The 21,661-nt window shown below is 36.5% G+C and overlaps 2 protein-coding genes and 1 long non-coding RNA gene across 3 annotated transcripts; 2 read left to right on the plus strand and 1 right to left on the minus strand.

The window, feature by feature from the left end:
• The first annotated feature begins 8,879 nt into the window (after positions 1-8,879).
• LOC145813447 (uncharacterized) lies at positions 8,880-15,685 on the plus strand. Its single transcript, XM_082908875.1, has 2 exons — positions 8,880-14,646; positions 14,735-15,685. The coding sequence occupies exons 1-2, from the start codon at positions 14,608-14,610 to the stop codon at positions 15,593-15,595; spliced, it is 900 nt and encodes a 299-aa protein (XP_082765001.1). The 5' UTR covers positions 8,880-14,607; the 3' UTR covers positions 15,596-15,685.
• A 727-nt stretch (positions 15,686-16,412) lies between these two features.
• LOC114263119 (uncharacterized) lies at positions 16,413-16,937 on the plus strand. The gene is made up of 2 exons (XR_014356528.1): positions 16,413-16,542; positions 16,633-16,937. It is a non-coding gene; the product is annotated as an uncharacterized LOC114263119 (long non-coding RNA).
• Positions 16,938-18,199: 1,262 nt separating this feature from the next.
• On the minus strand, positions 18,200-21,308 carry LOC145813112 (uncharacterized). Its single transcript, XM_082908382.1, has 7 exons — positions 21,289-21,308; positions 21,150-21,200; positions 20,753-21,033; positions 20,132-20,437; positions 19,226-19,622; positions 18,617-18,842; positions 18,200-18,427 (listed from the first exon to the last, which is right to left on the minus strand). Exons 1-7 carry the CDS (start codon positions 21,306-21,308, stop codon positions 18,200-18,202), a joined length of 1,509 nt encoding a protein of 502 aa, XP_082764508.1.
• Between the last annotated feature and the right edge of the window lie 353 nt (positions 21,309-21,661).

Raw genomic sequence — 21,661 nt, forward strand, 5'->3', positions numbered from 1 at the left:
GGCCCGTTCCGCCGAAAGCCTGTGCCGTAGCTTACCTTGTTCAGGGTGAGGGGGCTCTATTCCGACGGGGAGGTGTTGTCGTAATAAATGTTGTGATGGGCTGCATTAATGGTGATGTGTTGTGGCAATAACTCTGCAGATCTTTGTCTGCTGATGTGGCTTGTGTTTCACCTGCCATGTGCTCGAATGCCATTGGCCCTCCATGTCCAGATGGCCTCCAGCCGTCCTGGGCTTTGCCAACCGGGTTATGCTATGGGTCCCAAGCGATGGGTTTGGGGTTGTTTGCTGTGGGCCGTAAGCCTTGTGGGCCTATCCATGTCAGTAAGGTCTCAATGAAGATAACAATAGAGCAGTTGGAATATTTCCCTCTTTGTTTGAACTAGCATCTACATTATATATATATAACTCAATCACATAATCTCAATTGATTATAAATCACATTTTCATCTCATCGACAATGACCAATTTCAGCATAATTTTTTGGCTTAAAGATAGAAAGTTTGCTCAAGGAGGTGGGTAGGGTGATTTGTGCAGAGAGGGGTTGTGGAATCTGGTACGCAATGTGCGTGAATCAACTCAATAAGTGACTCGAAATGAATAAACTCAATAGGTTAGTGTATATTTTCGTTTTTGGCCCTACAAGATGGTCATGCGTGAACTTAACTCCCATCCACGATTGTCCTTATTTGACACAAAGACAAAACTTGAAGGAAAAATGTGTTCAAATTAAAACATCAAGGGCCAAAATGAAACTTGCCCATCCACGATTGTCCTTATTTGACACAAAAACAAAACTTGAAGGGCAAATGCGTTCAAATTGAAATATTAAGGACCAAAATGAAACTTGAGGGAATTTATAGGAACCTTTAGTGTAATTTGTTCAAATTACAAATACTTCCTTATTAAAATTTGTCATTTAATAGAATTAATAGAATATTTTTTTATAATTACTCTCTTATACAATAATAAAATTATCAGAACTATTAGTTAAAATATATTTTTGATATTAATAAAAAATTTAATTGACTTATTGATAGATTAATAAAATGATTTGTTTGGTATGCAATTAAAATTTTGAAAGGATAAGATGTAATTTTTAAAAACAAAAATTATAATTAGTATTTTAAACAATACTGAATAGGTGAATTTATAATTTACCTTAAATAAAATAAGGGTATAAATTAAATTGAATCAAACAACGGTATAAATTTAATAAATTGAATCAAACAATGGTATAAATTTATAGCCAAAACAGCTTGTTTTTTTCACTACCCTCCTTTGTCCATCTCATTTGTTGAGCCAAGTGTTTCTTTGTGGGTAAGGCTTGTCTCTAGTCTGATTTCAGATTGGACTGTACTGTTGGATTTCTGTGGGCTCATTACAAAACCTATAATGATAATCTGAACTGTTCAAGATGTAGAGCTCATCGAGTATTTTATCCCTGCAAAATATCAGTTGATTGGATATCGATTGTTACTTGATTAGATCACATTTCTGTTAACAATTTTTTTTAAAAATCGTACTGAACGTTGAGAGAAATGTGATCTGATCAAGTGGTTATTGATATTCGATTAATATAATTTTTTATAAGGATGAAATTCTCGACGAATATTACACATTATACGATTCGAATTATCCATACAGATTTGATAATGATCCACAGAACCCAACAATACGGATTAGACACAAGCCATCCCTTTGTTTTGTTTAATATGAAAACTTTGGTTATTTTCTAACTTCACACAGAAGATGAGGTGCATGACCTTTGGATTTTTTATTTTTGCCTCTTACTTTTGGCATGATTACCTTTCTATCTAGTTTTTGTTTGTTTGTTTGTTTTTTTGTTTGTTTATTTATTTATTTATTTTTGTCTCTTCCTTTTGCATGTTTTTATTGTTGGGTATACCTCCTTATTGGAGTGTGAGACCTAATTGATTTTGGAAAAAGAGTTTAATTTGGTTTAGTATTAATTATAATATATTTTTATATATTATATTTAATTTGTGGAGACCCAATCTAATTTGAAAACAACCAGGATTTGATTACAAAACCTAAGATTTAATTATATATATATATATATATATATGTGTGTGTGTGGCGTGGTTTTTGGTGAAACACACAGTTTCGGAATTGGTGAACTAATAGCAGAGGCTACAATTTGCTATTGATATTGTTTCTTCCGAAGCAGAGGGTAGCAATTTTGTCATCATATAGATTCAATTCGGAGAGTGTGCTGAAAGAATTCATTGGTTTTCAAGGGTTGGTGCTTATTCGGCTACTTCGGTGGAATTAATTTGGATTATTATTTTGGGTCTTCTATAATTTTGATTCTGAAGATTTTGGTTCATCTATTTGATGAGGTCTTTCTTCTTGTTTATTTGTGATTATTTGAAATTCACCTAAGGGTAATTTTGTGAGACCATTGGTGTCTCATTTGTAATCGTTTGGAACTTATTTGGTTGATAGTGGAATCGGATTTCGATCCCGTGGACGTACCTCACATTGAGGGAACCACGTAAAAATTCTTGTGTTGCCTTTGATTTAATTTTTCTGCATTAGTTTTTATTCCCATTGATTGATTTACTTATGGGGAATCACATCGATTTTCCCTAACAATTGGTATCAGAGCTAACGATTTATTTGGGTTTATTTATTTGTGTAAATCAATGGAGGGGAATGTGGGTCGTATGTCTAGCTTCAATGGAAGTAATTGGGTAACTTGAAAAACTAAAATAGAGGACCTATTATTTTGTGACGATTTGTATGGACCCATTGAGGGTGCTAGTGGCAAACCCGAGGGTATGAAAGATGATGAATGGAATAGGCTTAATCGAAAAGTCGTTGGTGTTATCCGTCAATGGATTGATGACATTGTGTTTCATCATGTTGCTACTGAAACTTCAGCACATGATTTATGGAAAAAATTAGAGGGTCTTTATGATAGGAAATCAGCCATAAATAAAACTTTTCTATTTCGTAAGTTGGTTAATTTAAAATATAAAGAGGGCAGCCCTATTCCGGAACATCTGAATGAAATAAAGAGTATTGTTAACCAACTTGCTTCTATGAAAATTGTTTTTGATGATGAGTTGCAGGCTTTGATGCTACTTAGTTCTTTGCCCGAAAGTTGGGAGACTTTGGTTGTGACGGTTAGTAATTCGGCACCTGATGGAGTTGTCACAATGGGCCAAGTCACTAGTAGCCTGTTGAATGAAGAAACCAGAAGAAAATCAGCGGGTTCCTCTCATTCAGAAGCATTTGTTGTGAGAGGCCGAAGTAAAACAAGGGGAAGGAGTAAGACTCCTCATGGTCGTGATAAAAGCTGTGACAAATCAAAAGATGGTTCTTTTTCAAAGAAAAACATTGAGTGCCATTATTACCATGAGAAAGGGCACATGAGGCGGGAATGCCGAAAGCTCAAGAATAAGGAGAAAAGGCGTGACAAAAGTGTGGACAAGAACCAAGAAGACACAACGGCAGTTACTACCAATGGTGATCTCATGGTCGTTTGTGAAGATGATTGTATCAATTTTGTGGGCCAAGAGAGCAATTGGGCGATTGATTCCGGTGCTTCTTTTCATGTGACTTCTCGAGTTGATTTCTTCACTACCTACACCAAAGGAGATTATGGTTTTGTTCGAATGGGTAATGAAGGTTTGTCCAAGATTATTGGCATGGGTGATGTTTGCTTGGAAACAAATTTGGGCTGCAAGTTGTTGCTTAAAGATGTGAGGCATGTTCCCGACATTCGCCTCAATTTGATCTCTACCGGGAAGCTTGATGATGAAGGCTACAACAACAAATTTGGTGATGGAATATAGAAGCTCACAAAGGGTTCCTTGGTGGTGGCTAAGTGTAAGAAGACTCATACACTTTATTCGATGCAAGAAAAAATTTGTAAAGGTATTGTCAATGCACTTCAAGATGATACTTCTACTGAATTGTGGCACAAGCGGCTTAGGCATATGAGTGAAAAGGGGCTGCAAATTTTGTTCAAGAAAGAGCTTCTACCCGGTTTGAAAGGCACACATCTTAAAACTTGTGTTTATTGTTTGGCGGGTAAACAACATAGAGTTTCTTTTCATAAAAATGTTGCTTCTAGAAAAGAAAATGTTTTGGAGTTGATCCATTCAGATGTTTGTGGTCCTTTAAAAGTTAGAACACATGGTGGTGCACTTTATTTTGTTACTTTCATTGATGATTATTCAAGGAAAGTTTGGGCTTTTCTACTAAAAACTAAAGATCAAGTTCTAGAAGTATTTAAGCACTTTCAGGCCATGGTTGAAAGAGAAACAGGGCAGAAATTGAAGTGCATCCGATCAGACAATGGTGGTGAATACATTGGGCCATTTGATGAGTATTGTCGCAGCCAAGGTATTCGGCATCAAAAGATAGTTAAGAAGACTCCTCAACAAAATGGAGTTGCCGAGAGGATGAACCGCACAATTGTGGAAAGAACAAGGTGTTTGCTTTTACAAGCTAAATTGCCAAGATCCTTTTGGGGTGAGGCATTGAAGATAGCGGTTGACGTGATCAATTTGTCTCCTTCCTATCCTTTGAATGGTGATGTTCCAGAAAGAGTTTGGACCGGTAAATATGTATCTTATGAGCACTTGAGAGTGTTTGGTTGCCGAGCTTTTGTTCACATTCCAAAGGATGAGAGGTCCAAGCTTGATAGTAAGTCAAGACAATGCATTTTTCTTGGCTATGGGCGTGATGAATTTGGGAATAGATTGTGGGATCCGGTCGACAAGAAAGTCATTCGAAGCCGTGATGTTGTGCTTCTTGAAGACCAAACAATTGAAGACTTTGGCAAAGGTGACCAACCGGAGCAAAAAACTAGTGATCTCATTGACATGGATCCATCTCCTTCATCTTCAATTGATGATGAAAATGGGGGAGATGTGCAGCCACCCATTGAAGATGTAGAAGATGATGCTAATTCTAATGAAGTTGAGTCAGAAATTGAGGAAGAGCATCCAACTCAAGAACCACCACCATAACTTGAGTTAAGAAAATCAACAAGGGACTGACAACCTTCAAGAAAGTATCCTCCCAATGAATTTGTGTTGATTTCTGATGAAGGGGAGCCGGAGAGCTATCAAGAAGCAATTAAGCATGCAAAGAAAGGTGATTGGAAAAAGGCCATGGACAAGGAGATGAATTCCTTGCTTGAAAACCAGACTTATGATTTAGTGAAGTTGCCTAAGGGGAGGAAAATTTTGAAAAATAAGTGGGTTTTCAAATTGAAGAATGATGGCAAGAATCTGAGGTACAAGGCACGTCTTGTTGTGAAAGGCTTTGGGCAAAAGAAAGGTATTGACTTTGACGAGATTTTCTCATCGGTTGTAAAGATGTCTTCTATTCGGGTTGTACTTGGCATGGCTGCAAATATGAACCTTGAAGTTGAGCAACTTGATGTGAAGACCGCATTTCTTCATGGTGATCTTGAAGAAGAAATTTACATGGAGCAACCGGAAGGTTTTGTGGAAAAAGGGAAAGAGAAATTTGTTTGCAAATTGAAGAAAAGTTTGTATGGTCTCAAGCAAGCCCCGCGACAATGGTACAAAAAATTTGACTCTTTCATGATGAATAATGGTTTTTCTAAAACCACTTCGGACCATTGTGTGTTTGTGAAAAATTTTTCGGATGGCAAATTTATTATTCTTTTGCTTTATGTTGATGACATGTTAATTGTGGGTCAAGATTCTACCATGATAAACAGGTTGAAATTGGAGTTGAGTAAGTCTTTTGCTATGAAAGATTTGGGACCAGCAAAGCAAATTCTTGGTATGAAAATTGTTCGTGATCGCAAAGAGGGGCTGATTTGGTTGTCTCAAGAAAGCTACATTGAGAAAGTTCTTGAGAGGTTCAACATGAATAAAGCAAAGCTGGTTGGTTGTCCACTTGCGGGTCACTTCAAGTTTAGTTCAAATCAATGTCCTACAAATGAGAAAGACAAAGAAGAGATGTTGAAAGTTCCTTATGCGTCAGCAGTTGGTTCTTTGATGTACGCCATGGTTTGTACAAGGCCGGATATTGCTCACGCCGTTGGTGTGGTGAGTCGGTTTCTCTCTAATCCGGGTAAAGAACATTGGGCAGCGGTAAAATGGATTCTAAGATATCTTTGAGAGACTTCGAAGGTGTGTTTGTGTTTTGGGGATGGTAAGCCGATGCTTAATGGGTTCACTGATTCTGACATGGCCGGTGATATTGATTCTAGGAAATTTACTTCGGGGTATTTGATAATTTTTGCAGGGGGAGCTGTGGCATGGCAATCTAAATTACAAAAATGTGTTGCTCTCTCAACTACCGAAGCTGAATTTATTGCCATTACGGAAGCTTGCAAAGAAGAGTTATGGTTGAAGAAATTCTTGCAAGAATTGGGTTTAAAGCAAGAAAGGTATGTGCTTTATTGTGATAGTCAAAGTGCTATTCACTTAAGTAAAATTTTACTTTTCATTCGAGATCGAAACACATTGATGTGAGATACTATTGGATTCGTGATGTGTTAGATTCGAAATTGTTACAACTCGAAAAGGTTCACACATATGATAATATTTCAGATATGTTGACAAAGACTTTGTCGAGGGACAAACATTTGAAGTGTCGAACTTTGGCGGGTATGGTTGATATCTCCACCTAAGTCGGTAGGGGGATAATTGTTGGGTATACCTCCTTATTGGAGTGTGGGACTCAATTGGTTTTGGAAAAAGAGTTTAATTTGGTTTAGTATTAATTATAATATATTTTTATATATTATATTTAATTTGTGGAGACCCAATCTAATTTGAAAACAACCAGGATTTGATTACAAAACCTAAGATTTAATTATATATATATATATATATATATATATATATATATATATGTGGCGTGATTTTTGGTGAAACACACAGTTTCGGAATTGGTGAACTAATAGCAAAGGCTACAATTTGCTATTGATATTGTTTCTTCCGAAGCAGAGGGTAGCAATTTTGTCATCATAGAGATTCAATTCGGAGAGTGTGCTGAAAGAATTCATTGGTTTTCAAGGGTTGGTGCTTATTCGGCTACTTCGGTGGAATTAATTTGGATTATTATTTTGGATCTTCTACAATTTTGGTTCTGAAGATTTTGGTTCATCTATTTGGTGAGGTCTTTCCTCTTGTTTATTTGTGATTATTTGGAATTCACCTAAGGGTGATTTTGTGAGACTATTGGTGTCTCGTTTGTAATCGTTTGGAACTTATTTGGTTGATAGTGGAATCGGATTTCGATCCCGTGGACGTACCTCACATTGAGGGAACCACGTAAAAATTCTTGTGTTGCCTTTGATTTAATTTTTCCGCATTAGTTTTTATTCCCATTGATTGATTTACTTGTGGGAAATCACATCGATTTTCCTTAACATTTATATATCTATTATAATTAACTGTAATTTCTTTATATTTATTTTTTGATATGTTCAAAAGACTTTTAACCTTGTATTATTTTAAACAACAATGCTAGGTAGCTCAAAATTTTATGATTCAAATGGCTCAAATCACTTAAAACGACGTCGTTTTGACAGATTTTGAGTGTAAAACAACGTCGTTTTGACAGATTTGAGCCATTTGAGCCACAAAATTTTGAGTTACCAAATATTTTCCTATTTTAAATTAATAATCTCTTTTAAATAATAAAATTGTCTGGTCTCCAACTTGGGACCAAAGTGTTAAATTAATAATCTCCATAAAATTATAAGATAATACATTCCAAATATTTTTCTTTTTTGTATTTTAGACACCAAATATTTTATAAATTAATAATTAGCTAAACAATACATAATACATTTCATCTGTAGTAGTTCTTTTCTTGACGCCTTTGAGATGGAAAGTCATATTTGCTATTTTTGAACTAAAAATACTACAAACCATAAGAGATTGTGTTGGGTTAATTAGTGTTTGCTTTGATTCAAGCACTTGTTACGATCTTTAGTTAAATATAATGAGTTGAATCTTTGTTTTGATGAACTCCTAATTAGTTAAATATCGAGATATATCTTATAGTAGTTTGAATCTTAACTTGGCAACTTGATGTAATAAATCACATTCATCGAACCTTGATAATTGAATAAGTATAATATGTTTACTGTTAAAGCAAAACAATTAAAAATATCTTTGTAAATTAATAATTATTAATAAATCAATAAATTGATATCTTACTAAATTAGTAGAATTTAAGTAGTTCCAAAACTATTAATTTAGAGAAGTTACATTGTATATCTCAAGTCTAAATGTAACATAATAATATCTTTAATTCAAAATTGGATTGGAGAGGTATTGTTCTGTCCATTGGGCCTGCTTTTGTGTTTCATTTTAATAATCTGAACCGTTCACATTTCAGAATTTGTCGAGTCAATCATCTCTGCAAAAAAATCAAGTTAATCGGATAACAACAATTACGTATTCAGATCAATTTTATATGAAAAAAATAGACGATGAGAAATTAATAGCTCATATAAAATTGATTCGAACACGTGATTTTCGTTATCCGATGAACTCGATATTTTATAAAAATAATTTATTGAACTTAATTTTTTATAGAAATAATTTACTCAACAAATCTTAAAATATGAATAATACGAATCATCGAAACGAAATAAAAAATAACCTAATGGCGAAACTGAACTGTCAGTCGGATTTTGGACTGGAATCAATCCGGATCCTATGTATTTAGTTGTGGAGAACGTGCAAAGAGATAAGCTCGAGCTCCCATCCCACCAACCTCACCTAGACGAGAAACTACATTAATTTTTAATACTTGGGCAGCCCAAAGCCAACCCCACTCTCTGCCCGAACTCTTTGTCAGCACTTGATGTATAAAAATATGCTTATAAAAGTCTGTAAACCCTAGCTACTCAGCCTCTCATTTCCATCTCCTGCCTCTTCCTCTTATTTTCTTCCCCTTCCCCATTCACCGTATGCTTTATGTTTTCATTAGTTTGGTGGGTGCAACATGAAACTATATATGTTTCATCCATCCAATACTGTGTTTTAGATCCAACTACTAGATATAGTCTTAGCTATACTCACTCTTGTCTTGTCTACACACAGTAGATCACAAATCTACTGTATTACACTGATGATGGATGTCAAATAATGAGGCATTCATTCAATCTCAAGAGTGTGTCTGTATCACTAAGACCATTTTTTTTTCCTCTCTTTTTCTTCTCCTTTCTTTTTTATTTATTATTTATTTTTTTAATTTGCTGGTTTTTGTTTTGATGATAGCAAGGTGTTTTTATCATGGGTTGTTGACCTATGAGATGTGGACATGTATGTTTAGCTCTTGATCTAAACTATACTAGTTTCACACACACACACACAATATATATGCACATATGTGCTGTGTTTGGGGGCATTTGGACAGAAATTTAGAAAGAGAAAGGGAAAATATATATGAAATTAGGTGAAATGTAAGTATATTTTATTCACATTTTATCGAATTTTTTTCTTTCTCTTTTCAAATCTCTTATCAAATCTCCTAACCAAACACAACGTCAGGAGAAGAAAGATAGAGAAGCATTGATCTTTTGAAATGAAGTAATAGAAGGTTGTGATCAAGTAAATTATTAGATGGGAGTGAGTTATTTATTTTTATACCAACATCTTTAGCGTGCGAAAAACTTCCATCCGCATGCGACATACACTTGATGGGCAGAGCGGCCATATTTTGCACAGATTAAACTAAATTACAAGTACTTTTTTTGTAACTTGTTTGCTGTTTCTAGGAGGTTGTTTTGTGATTTTCATACTACACTTAAACCTTCTTAGACTTTGATCAGCATACATACTTTCATTTCTGTAAAACCCCTCTTTTTATTGCTATAACTTTTTTACTTTCTCTAAATTAAGAGCTCTAGCGGAATTCTAATGAGTGGGTCATGGAGTTCACCGATGTTTTGATTTTTTATTTATTTTTAATTTTTTAATTGTCACATAAGTAGTTCTTAATTTAGAACTCTATTTTTAGAGTTGTCTATCACCACTCTAATATGTGTGTGTGTGATGGTAAATTGATAATTAAACTGTCTAAAATGATATGTTGCTTCACTATGCCTATATGATTCTGAAATTTGTTATCAAAGCAAATCCTCTTTTAAGGTAGTGGGGGTTTTGGGAATGTAATAAAAAGTGTTTGAACAATTAAACTTGTAAGAAATTTTAATTAAAAATAAATCAATTCATTGAAAAAGATGTAATAACATTATTAGAGACAATGATAAGTGTTTTGAACTTAACCAAAAGAACAAGAAATTAATGAAACTTAAGCTGGCCCTGGGTCATAAGTCCTGTTTGGTAGGGTTTATTTTCAGTTTATTTTAGCTTTTAGTTTAATTTAAATTATTTTGATGTGTTTGGTTCAGTTTAACAATACAGCTTATAACTTTTTGTAAGTCAAAAATCAACTTACTCTTTGAGTAGGGGAAGAGAAGCTTAATTTATAAATTAAAAATTAACTTATGTTCACAGTTATAAGTTATAAGCTGTTAACTAATTACTTTTCCACAGCTTCACTAAACAGGATCATAATGAAATGCAATGCAACTATTGGTCCAAGACGTGTTAAGCTGTGCTTTCCTAAGAGGATACTGGGCCAAAAAAATTTTTAGTCCACATTACAATGGGCTTAATTCTTTATTGTTCTTTCAATTCAATTTAGTTATACTATGGGCCTACGACAACCAAGAACAGTATAAATTAAGAATACGGTTTTGCTTACCTCAAATTCAAACTTATATCTGGCCGTCATGTTTGGATTTGCAGGGTTGATTTAATAATTTAAATTATTTATTTTATAAGACTTTTTATATATATCATTCATGAAAATTTAGATCAATATAATAATTGAAACATTTTTATTTTATCACGTCTGTCTTAAAAAAATGTACAATAAATATGTTTTTCAAAATGTATGGGCCATGACGGCAAGTTCCCAACCCTGAGAATAATGGAAATAAAAGGATACTCTTGACCCTAAAAAAAGTAAAATGAGAAGTATAGAAAAAATAGAAAGGGTAAAAAATAGAGAGCTTTTTTAGTAAATCTATTATCTAAGAGTGTTGTTCCATGAAACCCATACTGTTTTGTAATATTCCATTAGGTCCATTTTATACAAAAAGACCAAAAAAGCCCTAAAAAAACACGCGCCCCTCTTTCTCTCTTTGAATCTAATAACCGTTTCTCTTCCCCTCTCTATTCTTGCGCAAGAAATCACGCACAGTACCTCTACAGTCCAGAAATCCAAAACCACATTCCACATCGCCTCGACGCCCCGAAGACTGTATTCCTTCCATCGTTGCATCGTCGCATCGTCTCATCATCTTCTCCCCATCCCTACGCCGAGAAGCCTGTCTTCGTTCGATCGTCACATCGTCTCATCATCTTCTTCGCCGTTCGTACGCCCAGAAAACTGTATACGTTTCTTCGTCGAATCGTCCCTTCGTCTCAACATCTTTGTCGTCGAAATGGGCACAAAACGTAAGCATTCATTTATTCTGAACCCCTCAATCGTAATCCCTAAATTTTTTCACTTTTGCACTCAACAACATTACACTTGCCATTACATTGTGTTCACAACTGTCAACATTCGAAAATGTTCTGGTTGTAGTTGTTGTTATTGAAAAATGTGAACATTCACATTGATTGGAAATGGTTTGATGATCAAATTATTCCAGATGTTATTCTGTTGTTGTTCAATGCTGTGACCATTGATATGGTTTCAAAAATTTTTTGGCCAGTTTTTTTTTTTTGTTGCTGTTGGTAACAGATATGAACATTCACATTGACTTAAAATGTTTGCGTAATCAGGTATTAATGGTGTTGTTGTTGTATGCTGTGAAAATTCACAGGCATTGACACACTTTGGCCAATTCTGTTGTTGTTCTGGTTGTTGGAAGATGTGAACATTCACATTGCCTGATCACTGTAGGACAATCAGATATTATTGGTTTATTGTTTTCGGGCTACGCTGTGAACATTCACATTGTCTGAAAATTTGCCTGAAAAATTTAGGACATTCAGATAGTATTCGTGTTGTTGTTCTATGCTGTCAACATTGACAATTGCTGGAAATTTTAGGAGGATCAGATGTCGGTGGTGTTAATTATATACGATGTGAACATTCACTTTGCCTGAAAGTTTTAATTCGATCAGACATTATTTGTGCTTTTGCTCTACGCTGTGAACATTCACATTGTCGGTAAAATTTGCCTGAAAATTTTTAGAATTGAGTTATTATTGGTGTTGTTGTTCTATGCTGTCAACATTCACATTTGCTGGAAATTTTAGGAGAGTCAGATGTAGGCGGTGTTAATGTTCTACGATGCGAACATTCACATTGCCTGTAAGTTTTAGTTCAATCAGATATTATTGGTGCTTTTGGGCTAGGCTGTGAACATTCACATTGTCTGTAAAATTTGTCTGAAAAATTTAGGACATTCAGATAATATTGGTGTTGTTGTTCTATGCTGTCAACATTCACATTTCCTGGAAATTTTAGGATAGTCAGATGTTGGTGGTGTTAATGTTTTACGATGTGAACATTCACATTGCTTGAAAGTGTTAGTTCAATCAGATATTATTGGTGCTTTTGCTCTAGGCTGTGAACATTCACATTGTCTGAAGAATTTTAGATGAGTCAGCTATTATTGGCGCTGTTGTTCTATGCTTTCAACATTCACATTGCCTGCAAATTTTTGGATAGTCAGACATTGTTGGTGCTGTAGTTCTAGGCTGCGAACATTCAAATTGCTTGAAAATTTTTAAAGAGGCATATTTTATTGGTGCTGTTGTTCTATACTGTGAACATTCACATTCCCTGAAGATTTTAGGACAATCAGATATTATTGGTGCTGCTCCTATATGCTGTGAACATTCACATTGCCTGAAAATTTTATACATGCTCTTCAACGATGTTCATGGTTGTATAAAAATGCATTGTTTACCACACATTGACACGATATGTTCATTGTGTTTGTCGTGACACAGTCGAAATACACATTCATGTACCTATGTGAATGTTCACAACCACACACAAACTCTGGTGCTTCACACCCACGCACACAACTGTGAACATGCACACCAGTGGAAATGCTGTGAATGTTCACATCTGTTCCACTATGCTAATCACATGAGCCTTCACTTAATTTTTTTTAAATGCTCCATTTTGCAGATGTCGCACACAAGAAAACCGGAAAGAGAAAAAGAGATGAGTCCCATGTGAAGGAAGAAACCCCAAAAACAAATACTTGCACCAATGTCGACATGCGCCATGTGAACTACAGATCTAATATGACCGGACTGGTCAAATTAATGAAAACCACCAAGTTCACAGAAGCACAGCTTCGGTGCCTTCGACAAACACCTTTTTGGAATTTGTTTGATGCATTGAGAAACAATCAAATCGACCTGGATAAATGCATGAAGTATGATGACGTTGTTGTGCATGTACTACAAATGTACCAAGCTTCAGAAGATGCCTTCTACATTGGGCAGAAGAAGATGAAAATACACAACAGCGACATCAAGCTGATTTTCGGTGTGGACTGTGGCAGCAAGCCAATGGACATATCATACGGTGCGAAACCAAAGACTGGCATTGTAAACAGAAGATGCAAAAACGTCAGCCGGTTGACTTCAAAATGGATACAAACCCTTTTGACCGAGGCATTGAAAGGAAAAAAGAAAGATGACAACGAAGAAGTTGCCCGACTAGTGTGCATGTATGCTTGCCAGAAGATTTTTTTCTCAACAAGCGGAGAGACAATAGGATGGGGCTACTACGCACATATGGTCCCACTGGAAAGCATGCAAGAATATGATTGGGCCAAGCAAATTAGGACAATGTTGACATCATCTATTTCCCAAAATGACAAAAATCCAGCAAAAGTCACCGGCTGTGTCATGTTATTGATGGTAAGTACCCATGTTTTCAAATAATAACATTGAAATGTCCTCCAGAGTTTTTCATCTAAGCCAACTGTCAACATTGGCATCTGCACCTCTGATGTGAATGTCCGTAGGCAATTATGTTTCACAGATGTGAATGTTCACATCTGAACCACTGATGTGACTGATCACATCCACTCATAACATACTACTGTGCATGTTCACAACAGTGCCACAGCACTTATGTTTCTGTCATCATTCACATCAGTGATTCAAATGTGAACAGTGTGAATGTTCACATTAAATGATAATGTACTACTTTGAATGTTTACCACACTGCTCTGTAGGCAATTATGTTTTCACTACTGTGAATGTTCACATCTGAAGCAGTGAATGTGATCACATTCACTCATAACATACTTCTGTGAATGTTCACAACAGTGCCACATCACTCACGATTCTCAGATGTGAATGTTCACATTCAATGATAATGTACTACTGGGATGTTCACAACAATGCCACTGTGATTAATGTTCACATAGGTTGCCCTTACTCTGCAAATGCTAAATAACAATATGCGTTTCTTGTTTTATTGAAGTACTGGTTGTGTGAGCACACAACCGTCCTCCAACCTCACAGACCCAATGCTTTTCCTCGCTGTGTGAAGTGGGATCTGACTGCTTTGCAGAAGAAGATGAAAACCATCTCTTTAGCAGATTTGGGTTTTAATGAGGTAGGGCCTTCAACTAGTGCTCAAAACATCCACATTATAACACCACCCAAAATATATGCGTTAAGTAACATAATTTTTTCATTTTCAGGTTAATGCCGGTGAACTCTTTGCAATCCCAACAGAATTACAAAAGTTCAAGCGTAAAACATTGAAGGTGGAGCCTGAAATTTATGAACCAGGCAGAACATCTCCCAACCTTTCTGACATCAAGGGAGAACAAGACAGTGGCAGCAACTCCCACTTTTCTGGGGATGGGGTAGACCTGAAGGACAGTGATGAGGACATTCACATTCCATTTAGCAGCCAACATTATAACAGCGCTATTGTAATACCAGACACAAAGCAACCTGATATCATTGATGTGCTTATCCAAGAAAATCGGAAGGCTTGGGGCGTCATAAGGCAATGGGAAGCAAAGTACAAACACCTTCAATTTTCATGGGAGTTGAGGGCAAGAGTCATAGCTGATCTTGAACATAGATTGTTTAACCAGTCTAGCCCACCCAACGTGAATATCGAAATGAAGAAGTCCATGGAGCAGAAGGATCAAGAAATCAAATGCTTAACGCAGCTGGTCATCGACTTAGAATGCGATAAAACAATTCTTCAGGATCTTTACGATGACCAGTCAGTCCACATTGTCACACAAGCTATGTTAGAAAGGCAACCCCCTAGCCCAATGCAACACAATATCAGCCCACCTTCAAGGGTCAAGCGTATAAAGGAAAAAGATCGCAAAAAACATCGCCTGCCTGACTTCCAATACCCAGACTTACCTGGCCAAAAGCAGCCCCATCCAGTCGAAATTGTTGAAGATGTGGAGGAACACCCACCAGCGAAGCAGCCAAAAAAATTATCCTTTACCAAGAAGTTCAAAGTCTGGGCCAAGATGTCCAAACATGACAAACAAAAGGTCCAAGCTTTACAAAAAAATGGAGGTGATGAGTAAGTGACTGTGCAAACATCCAATGTTAACATTCACATTCCGTAATAGTCTATATTCCTCACTGTGTTCAGTTTTTTTGGGTTGTTGAGAAATATGCAATGTGAATATTTACATTGGTTTGTTAATAATGCCCAGGCTGCTGGTGTGGAAAGGAGATTCGAAGGCTACACATGTGTATTTTGATGACATTGTCAACCTTATCAAGGAGGAATCAATACACAGCAATGTATGCCATTACAAATATAATTTACTCTTCATGCATATGCACACACATACACACACACTCACAACCACAAAATCTATATAATATGACCCCATGTTTGTGCAGCTCATAGATGCATATGCTGAAATGTTGCATGAACAACAAGAGGTGGTCAACCCAACTTCGGATGAAGCCTCATTGATCTTCACGAGCATCTGTTTGGTAAAATCTATCATTCCATTACTTGTAATGTGACTGTGAAACTTCACAGTCCATTAATTATTTGTCAAATGTGTACAGAAAGTGATACAAGAGTACCATCCTCGCAAAAGGAGTAAACACATTGATGCACATGTTAAAAACTACCAAGGAGAGAGATACCTACTATTCCCATTGCATCATGAGTACCACTGGACGATAGTTGTGTATGATGCTAAAGAAAATTTGTGGAAGCATTACAACTCGTTGCGCCCAAGAACAAGCATACATGACCCGCATATCGACCAAACAAATGAAATTGTAAGTGGCTATTTTTCAACACAAACATGACTTGTTCTCGTGCATTAAATGACTGTACACACACATGTTTGTAAGTGCCTAATGTGAAATTCCATACACAGAGGAACTACATTGAGCATGTTGTGAGCGTTACTGGCGAGTCATCACCGCTATACACTAAGTTAGCAGGCCAAAATACAGCACAACCAACCAAAAGTGTTGATGTCTGTCCTCAGCAAGGCGACGACTCGTAAGCCTCACTACATTTTTTCCAAATCGTCCATAACCATTACGCAAATATTCATGTCAACTGCTAATCAAAACCATTTCACATTTACAGAGTGGACTGCGGACCTGCAGTATGTTACATCATGCGGGCGCACATATATCATGAAGAAATTGTGGGCAGCCTCAGTAGTGCAGAATGGTGTGGACTACGAGATTTGTTAGTGCACAGTTTTTTGAATCATAAGAAATCAGAGCTTCCTTAAAACCTATAGGTGGGGGGTGTCCACCTACGAACTAACCAACAGTCGATTTTAATGTTAATATGGAATGCGTTGATATTTTGACACAACAACTGATTGTAAAACAGTGATACAACATCTGTTAATAGGGAAAAGGCAACTGCGAATTTTGAACTAATTTTGGTGTTGTTATGTTTTACATATGTGAATGTCCACAGTTGTACCACTAATGTGAATGTTCATAGTCACGTCCGATATGCATAATGCTGTGTTGTTGTGAGAAAAAATTCAACTTATCTTTGAACCTGACATAATTACGTGACATAATTACGGATCACATACACATGTGTGAATATTCACATTTGTTTTTGGTCATAGCAATTGTAAACACTGATGTGAATGTTCATACTCACTTATGACATTCGTAATGCTGTGTTGTGATGAGCATTCACTTATGATACTCATATGCATATGCACTAATGTTCACATTCACTTATGATATTCATATGCACTAATGTTTACAGCTGTGACTGTTCACAGTTGCAACACTGATGTGAATGTTCATACTCACTTATGATATGCATATGCATAAGACAGTTTCAACACTGATGTGAATGTTCATACTCACTTATGATATGCATATGCCTTGTGCAGGAGTGTACACTTGGTGTACGTGACATAATTACGGCTCACATACACACGTGTGAATATTCACCTTTGTTCTTGGTCATAGCAATTGTAAACACTGATGTGAATGTTCATACTCACTTATGATATTCATAATGCCGTGTTGTGATGAGCATGCACTTATGATATTCATATGCATATGCACTAATGTTTACATTCACTTACGATATTCATATGCACTAATGTTTACAGATGTGACTGTTCACAGTTGCAACACTGATGTGAATGTTCATACTCACTTATGATATTCATAATGCCGTGTTGTGATGAGCATATTTGATGCGCTTTGTGGAACCAGTTTTTAATGTAATACACATACCTTGTGCAGGAATGTACACATTGTGTGCATGACATCATTACGGGTAACATGAACAGGTGTGAATATTCACATTTCTTTACATTCATAACAGTTGTACATGTTCACACCATGTCAATCTTCATGCATGTGAAAGTTCACATCACAACTTATATTCATGTCAACATTGACAACAATAGGGTAAAAATGTCCAACCCATGTGCAAGTTTTCACATAATATGATTCGTTTACGTAAGTGTGAATGTCCACATCATGTATTTATCATTACAACTTTAACAAAAAATCAGTCTCATACAGAAAAAGAAAATGACAACGCAGAAATGAAATACTAAGTTTGCCAAACCATTATTTTGCTTGCCAACACAACACAATCTTATTTCAGAAATGAATATAAGAATCCAATGTAAAACACAACGTTAAAATGAAAAATGTACATCCTATATCGGCTCCCTGCATGACTTCCGATTATGGCTCCCCAGCTTATCACATCTCCCGCACCTTATTTGCTTAAGTTTCTCACCCCTTGATGGGATCCTATTCTTTTTCGGCCTGCCGGGTGGTCTTTTCACAGTTGGCGGGTATATAGTGAAGTCCATGGGATCAAAAGGCGGCTTCTCCACCGATGGTATAGGGAATATGGCACCCGAATACGCTCCACGATATGTCTGTACATGAAAGTAATGTTCCACACAATCATTGAGATTGTAGCGGCTCTTCTGAATGGCAACAACAGCATGGTCACATGGGAATCCGTTGATTTGCCATTTGAAGCACGAACATGTACGCCTCGCAACATCAACAGTAACAGATGGTATCGAATGAACTTCAAACACATTCTCATTGGATTTGCTAACTTGCCAAGACCTGCTGTGATTGAACGAATCCATCAGGCTTGTTTCAAATGTAGGACAAATAAGCTCATTCCATTTGTTTGCTTGGTCACGCCGTGCAGACATTTGCCGCATCAACTGAGTACGAATTGTGTCCACCATTTGAGTGATAGGAAGATTACGCGCTTCTTTAATCCAGTTATTAAATGACTCCGCCGCATTGGAAGTCATCTCCCCATAACGCATGCCCCTGCACAATATCACAAACATTTTACAAAACGAAAGTTAACAGGTTTGAACATTCACGTTGAGTGATGTGAACATTAACATCATTCGCAGTGAACATTAACATCATTCGCAGTGAACATTAACATCAACTTACACGATGCACAGATGTGAACACTAACATCAACTTAAATGACAGAATGATGTGAATGTTAACAACAGCAAAATATGACAACGGATGTGGACATTCACATCATTCAAATCAGTCATTACTAGCAGATGTGAACATTCACATCACTGACATTGAACATGAAATACAATTGCAAGATTTTTACAAATCCTAACTGATAATTCACATCGCTACCATTCTGACTTGACCAATGGAACACTTTATGAAACTATTATTACCTGAAGTATGAATTTGCCCAGTGCTCAGGTGCCAAGTCATTGAAAAAATCATGTGCTCGTTGTTTACCCTCCTCTTTTAATTTTGCAAGCTTTTCATGGAACCCTATCACGGTTGGCTCATAAGCACAATCACCCAAACTACTTACTAGGTGATCCCTGAAGCCATTATCAATTCCTTTCATCCGGTCTCTTAAATTGCTCTTCAAGTATTGTAAGCAATAACCGTGATGAGCCGATGGGAACACCTTTGGCATAGCTTCTAACAGGCCAAGATTACGATCCGAAATAAAAGTAATCTGGCGGTTACCATCAACAACCTTCCCAAGTTCATGCAAGAACCACGACCAATTCGCCGTGGTCTCCGAATCAACAACCGCAAATGCAACAGGAAACAGACCTACAACACAACACCAATATACAACTGTTCACATTATTCCAAATTGAATAGAAAACAATATAAACGAAACAGGTCATGTGAATGTTTACAGCTACCTTGCCCTATTACTATTGTTATTTCTGGATTAAAGTTCATAAACAACAATGATGTGAACATTCACATTAACGCCCATCAATAATTCATTTTTGATTGTTCAGCAATTGATAATGTGAACATTCATAGTACTGTTCATTAACAGATCAACTGACAGTAGTATACACTGATGTGAATGTGAATGTTCACATAACTGTCATTAGCAGGCACAAATGTATAATAATGTGAACGTATCAGTGTAGAATAGTGTGAATGTTCACATTACAGGCATTAGCAGACACAGATGTAAACATTCACATCAGTGCTTACTAATGTCAATGTTCACAGTACTTATAATTTCTCCATTACTCATTTGTCCATACTATGCATGTCAATGTGAATATTGACACGAATATAAAGGTAAAAAAATTAGTAACCATTGTTTCCGTCTTTTGCCGTTGCCGCTAGTAGCTGACCTTTGTACTTTCCTTTGAGGAATGTTCCATCCAAGAATAATAAAGGCCGACAAGAATTGAACCTAGAAATACACGCAGCAAATGACACAAAGAAACGACGAAACTGTTGACTACTCGCATCATAGTCAATATTGACATAACTCCCCGGATTGTACCGCATCACAGCATCCGAATACCACCGCAGCTGGTCAAACGATAATGAGTGATCTCCATGAATACCAGCCTCTGCTTTCTCCACAGCCAACCATACGACATGGTAACTCACATCTAGCCCATAATCCCTCTTCAAAATAGTCACAACATCACACGGCCGAGTCAACGGCTTATCCCTCACAATTTCAGATATGGTACTCGACACCAAATCCGAACTAACTCGCGGATTCTTCGATGTTCGGACATCCGTACCACACGTATGCACATCACTAAAACTCTTGATGTAGAAAAAATTATTTGCTCGTTGTGCTCTACAATGTATAGCCCACAAGCAGCCCCTCTCCTCCCGCATCGCACACACAGCAGTAACTCTTGTTGTCTCGTTCTTCACGTATGTAAACTGAAACCCACATTGGATGGCGTACTTACATAAAACGTCACGAAATTCTTGTGCACCTCCAACAAACCGTTGTCCCACATGCGTAATACCATTTGCCCAAGGGGCTGACAACAACACCTTCTCGTTATGGTGGCAAAATCTTTGTAATGCATCAATTTCTTCCTCAACCCCCACACGCACCAATCCCAAACTAGTTGACTGAACACTACCACTTTTCAACTCAACCACAACTTCTACATGTTGTACCCCCATTGATTTAGCAAGCAGTAACATGTTCTGAAATTCTTCCTCATTGTCCAAATCACACTTCCTAATCCCAGGTAGTTTACAGAACAGTGAAATAGAACCAGCAGACAACTCATCCCATTTCTCACACAAACACTCCACCAAACGAGAATAACACATTGCGCGGGCAACATTTATTACAGTTGTACTGCAACCATATGTACACACCAACAGCATAAACGTATCCATCTCCTACAAAAACACAAAAACACAACAATGAACATTAACAAAAATCAATATGAAAATTCACTTTGTGCAAAAAATAGATGAGTACGCGTACAGTTGAAGTGCTAAATCCATACTTCAGAATACGAAGATGTGAACATTCACATTGTTGTTAACAACATGGCAACATTAAGCAAACATCAAAGTAAAATGAGAAAATCAACAATCTTCACATCATATTCGCACGATGTGAACATTTACATTGACACAGACACTCTAAATTATATGACACACACAGAGCCTCATTCAGCAAACATCAATTTCAAATGAGAACATCCACATTCTTCACATAATCCACATTAACAAAATGTTAACATCCACATTGACAAATATACTGATAATCAAATCATCTACAGAGATCCTCATTACGCATGCGTCCAAGTAAAATGAGAACTACACATTTAATCAAAATCGACATGAAAAATCAC

This window comes from Camellia sinensis, chromosome 15, assembly GCF_055761805.1.
Source record: "Camellia sinensis isolate YWXY chromosome 15, ASM5576180v1, whole genome shotgun sequence".
NCBI classification, from domain to species: domain Eukaryota; kingdom Viridiplantae; phylum Streptophyta; class Magnoliopsida; order Ericales; family Theaceae; genus Camellia; species Camellia sinensis.

Coding starts and splice junctions, on each gene's coding strand:
- LOC145813447 (XM_082908875.1), top strand. CDS start 14,608: ATGAAAACCATCTCTTTAGCAGATTTGGGTTTTAATGAG. Junction 14,647..14,734: donor CAGATTTGGGTTTTAATGAG/GTAGGGCCTTCA, acceptor TTTCATTTTCAG/GTTAATGCCGGTGAACTCTT.
- LOC145813112 (XM_082908382.1), bottom strand. CDS start 21,308: ATGGATTTAGCACTTCAACT. Junction 19,623..20,131: donor GGCAAAAGACGGAAACAATG/GTTACTAATTTT, acceptor GTTGTGTTGTAG/GTCTGTTTCCTGTTGCATTT. Junction 18,843..19,225: donor TGGGCAAATTCATACTTCAG/GTAATAATAGTT, acceptor GATATTGTGCAG/GGGCATGCGTTATGGGGAGA.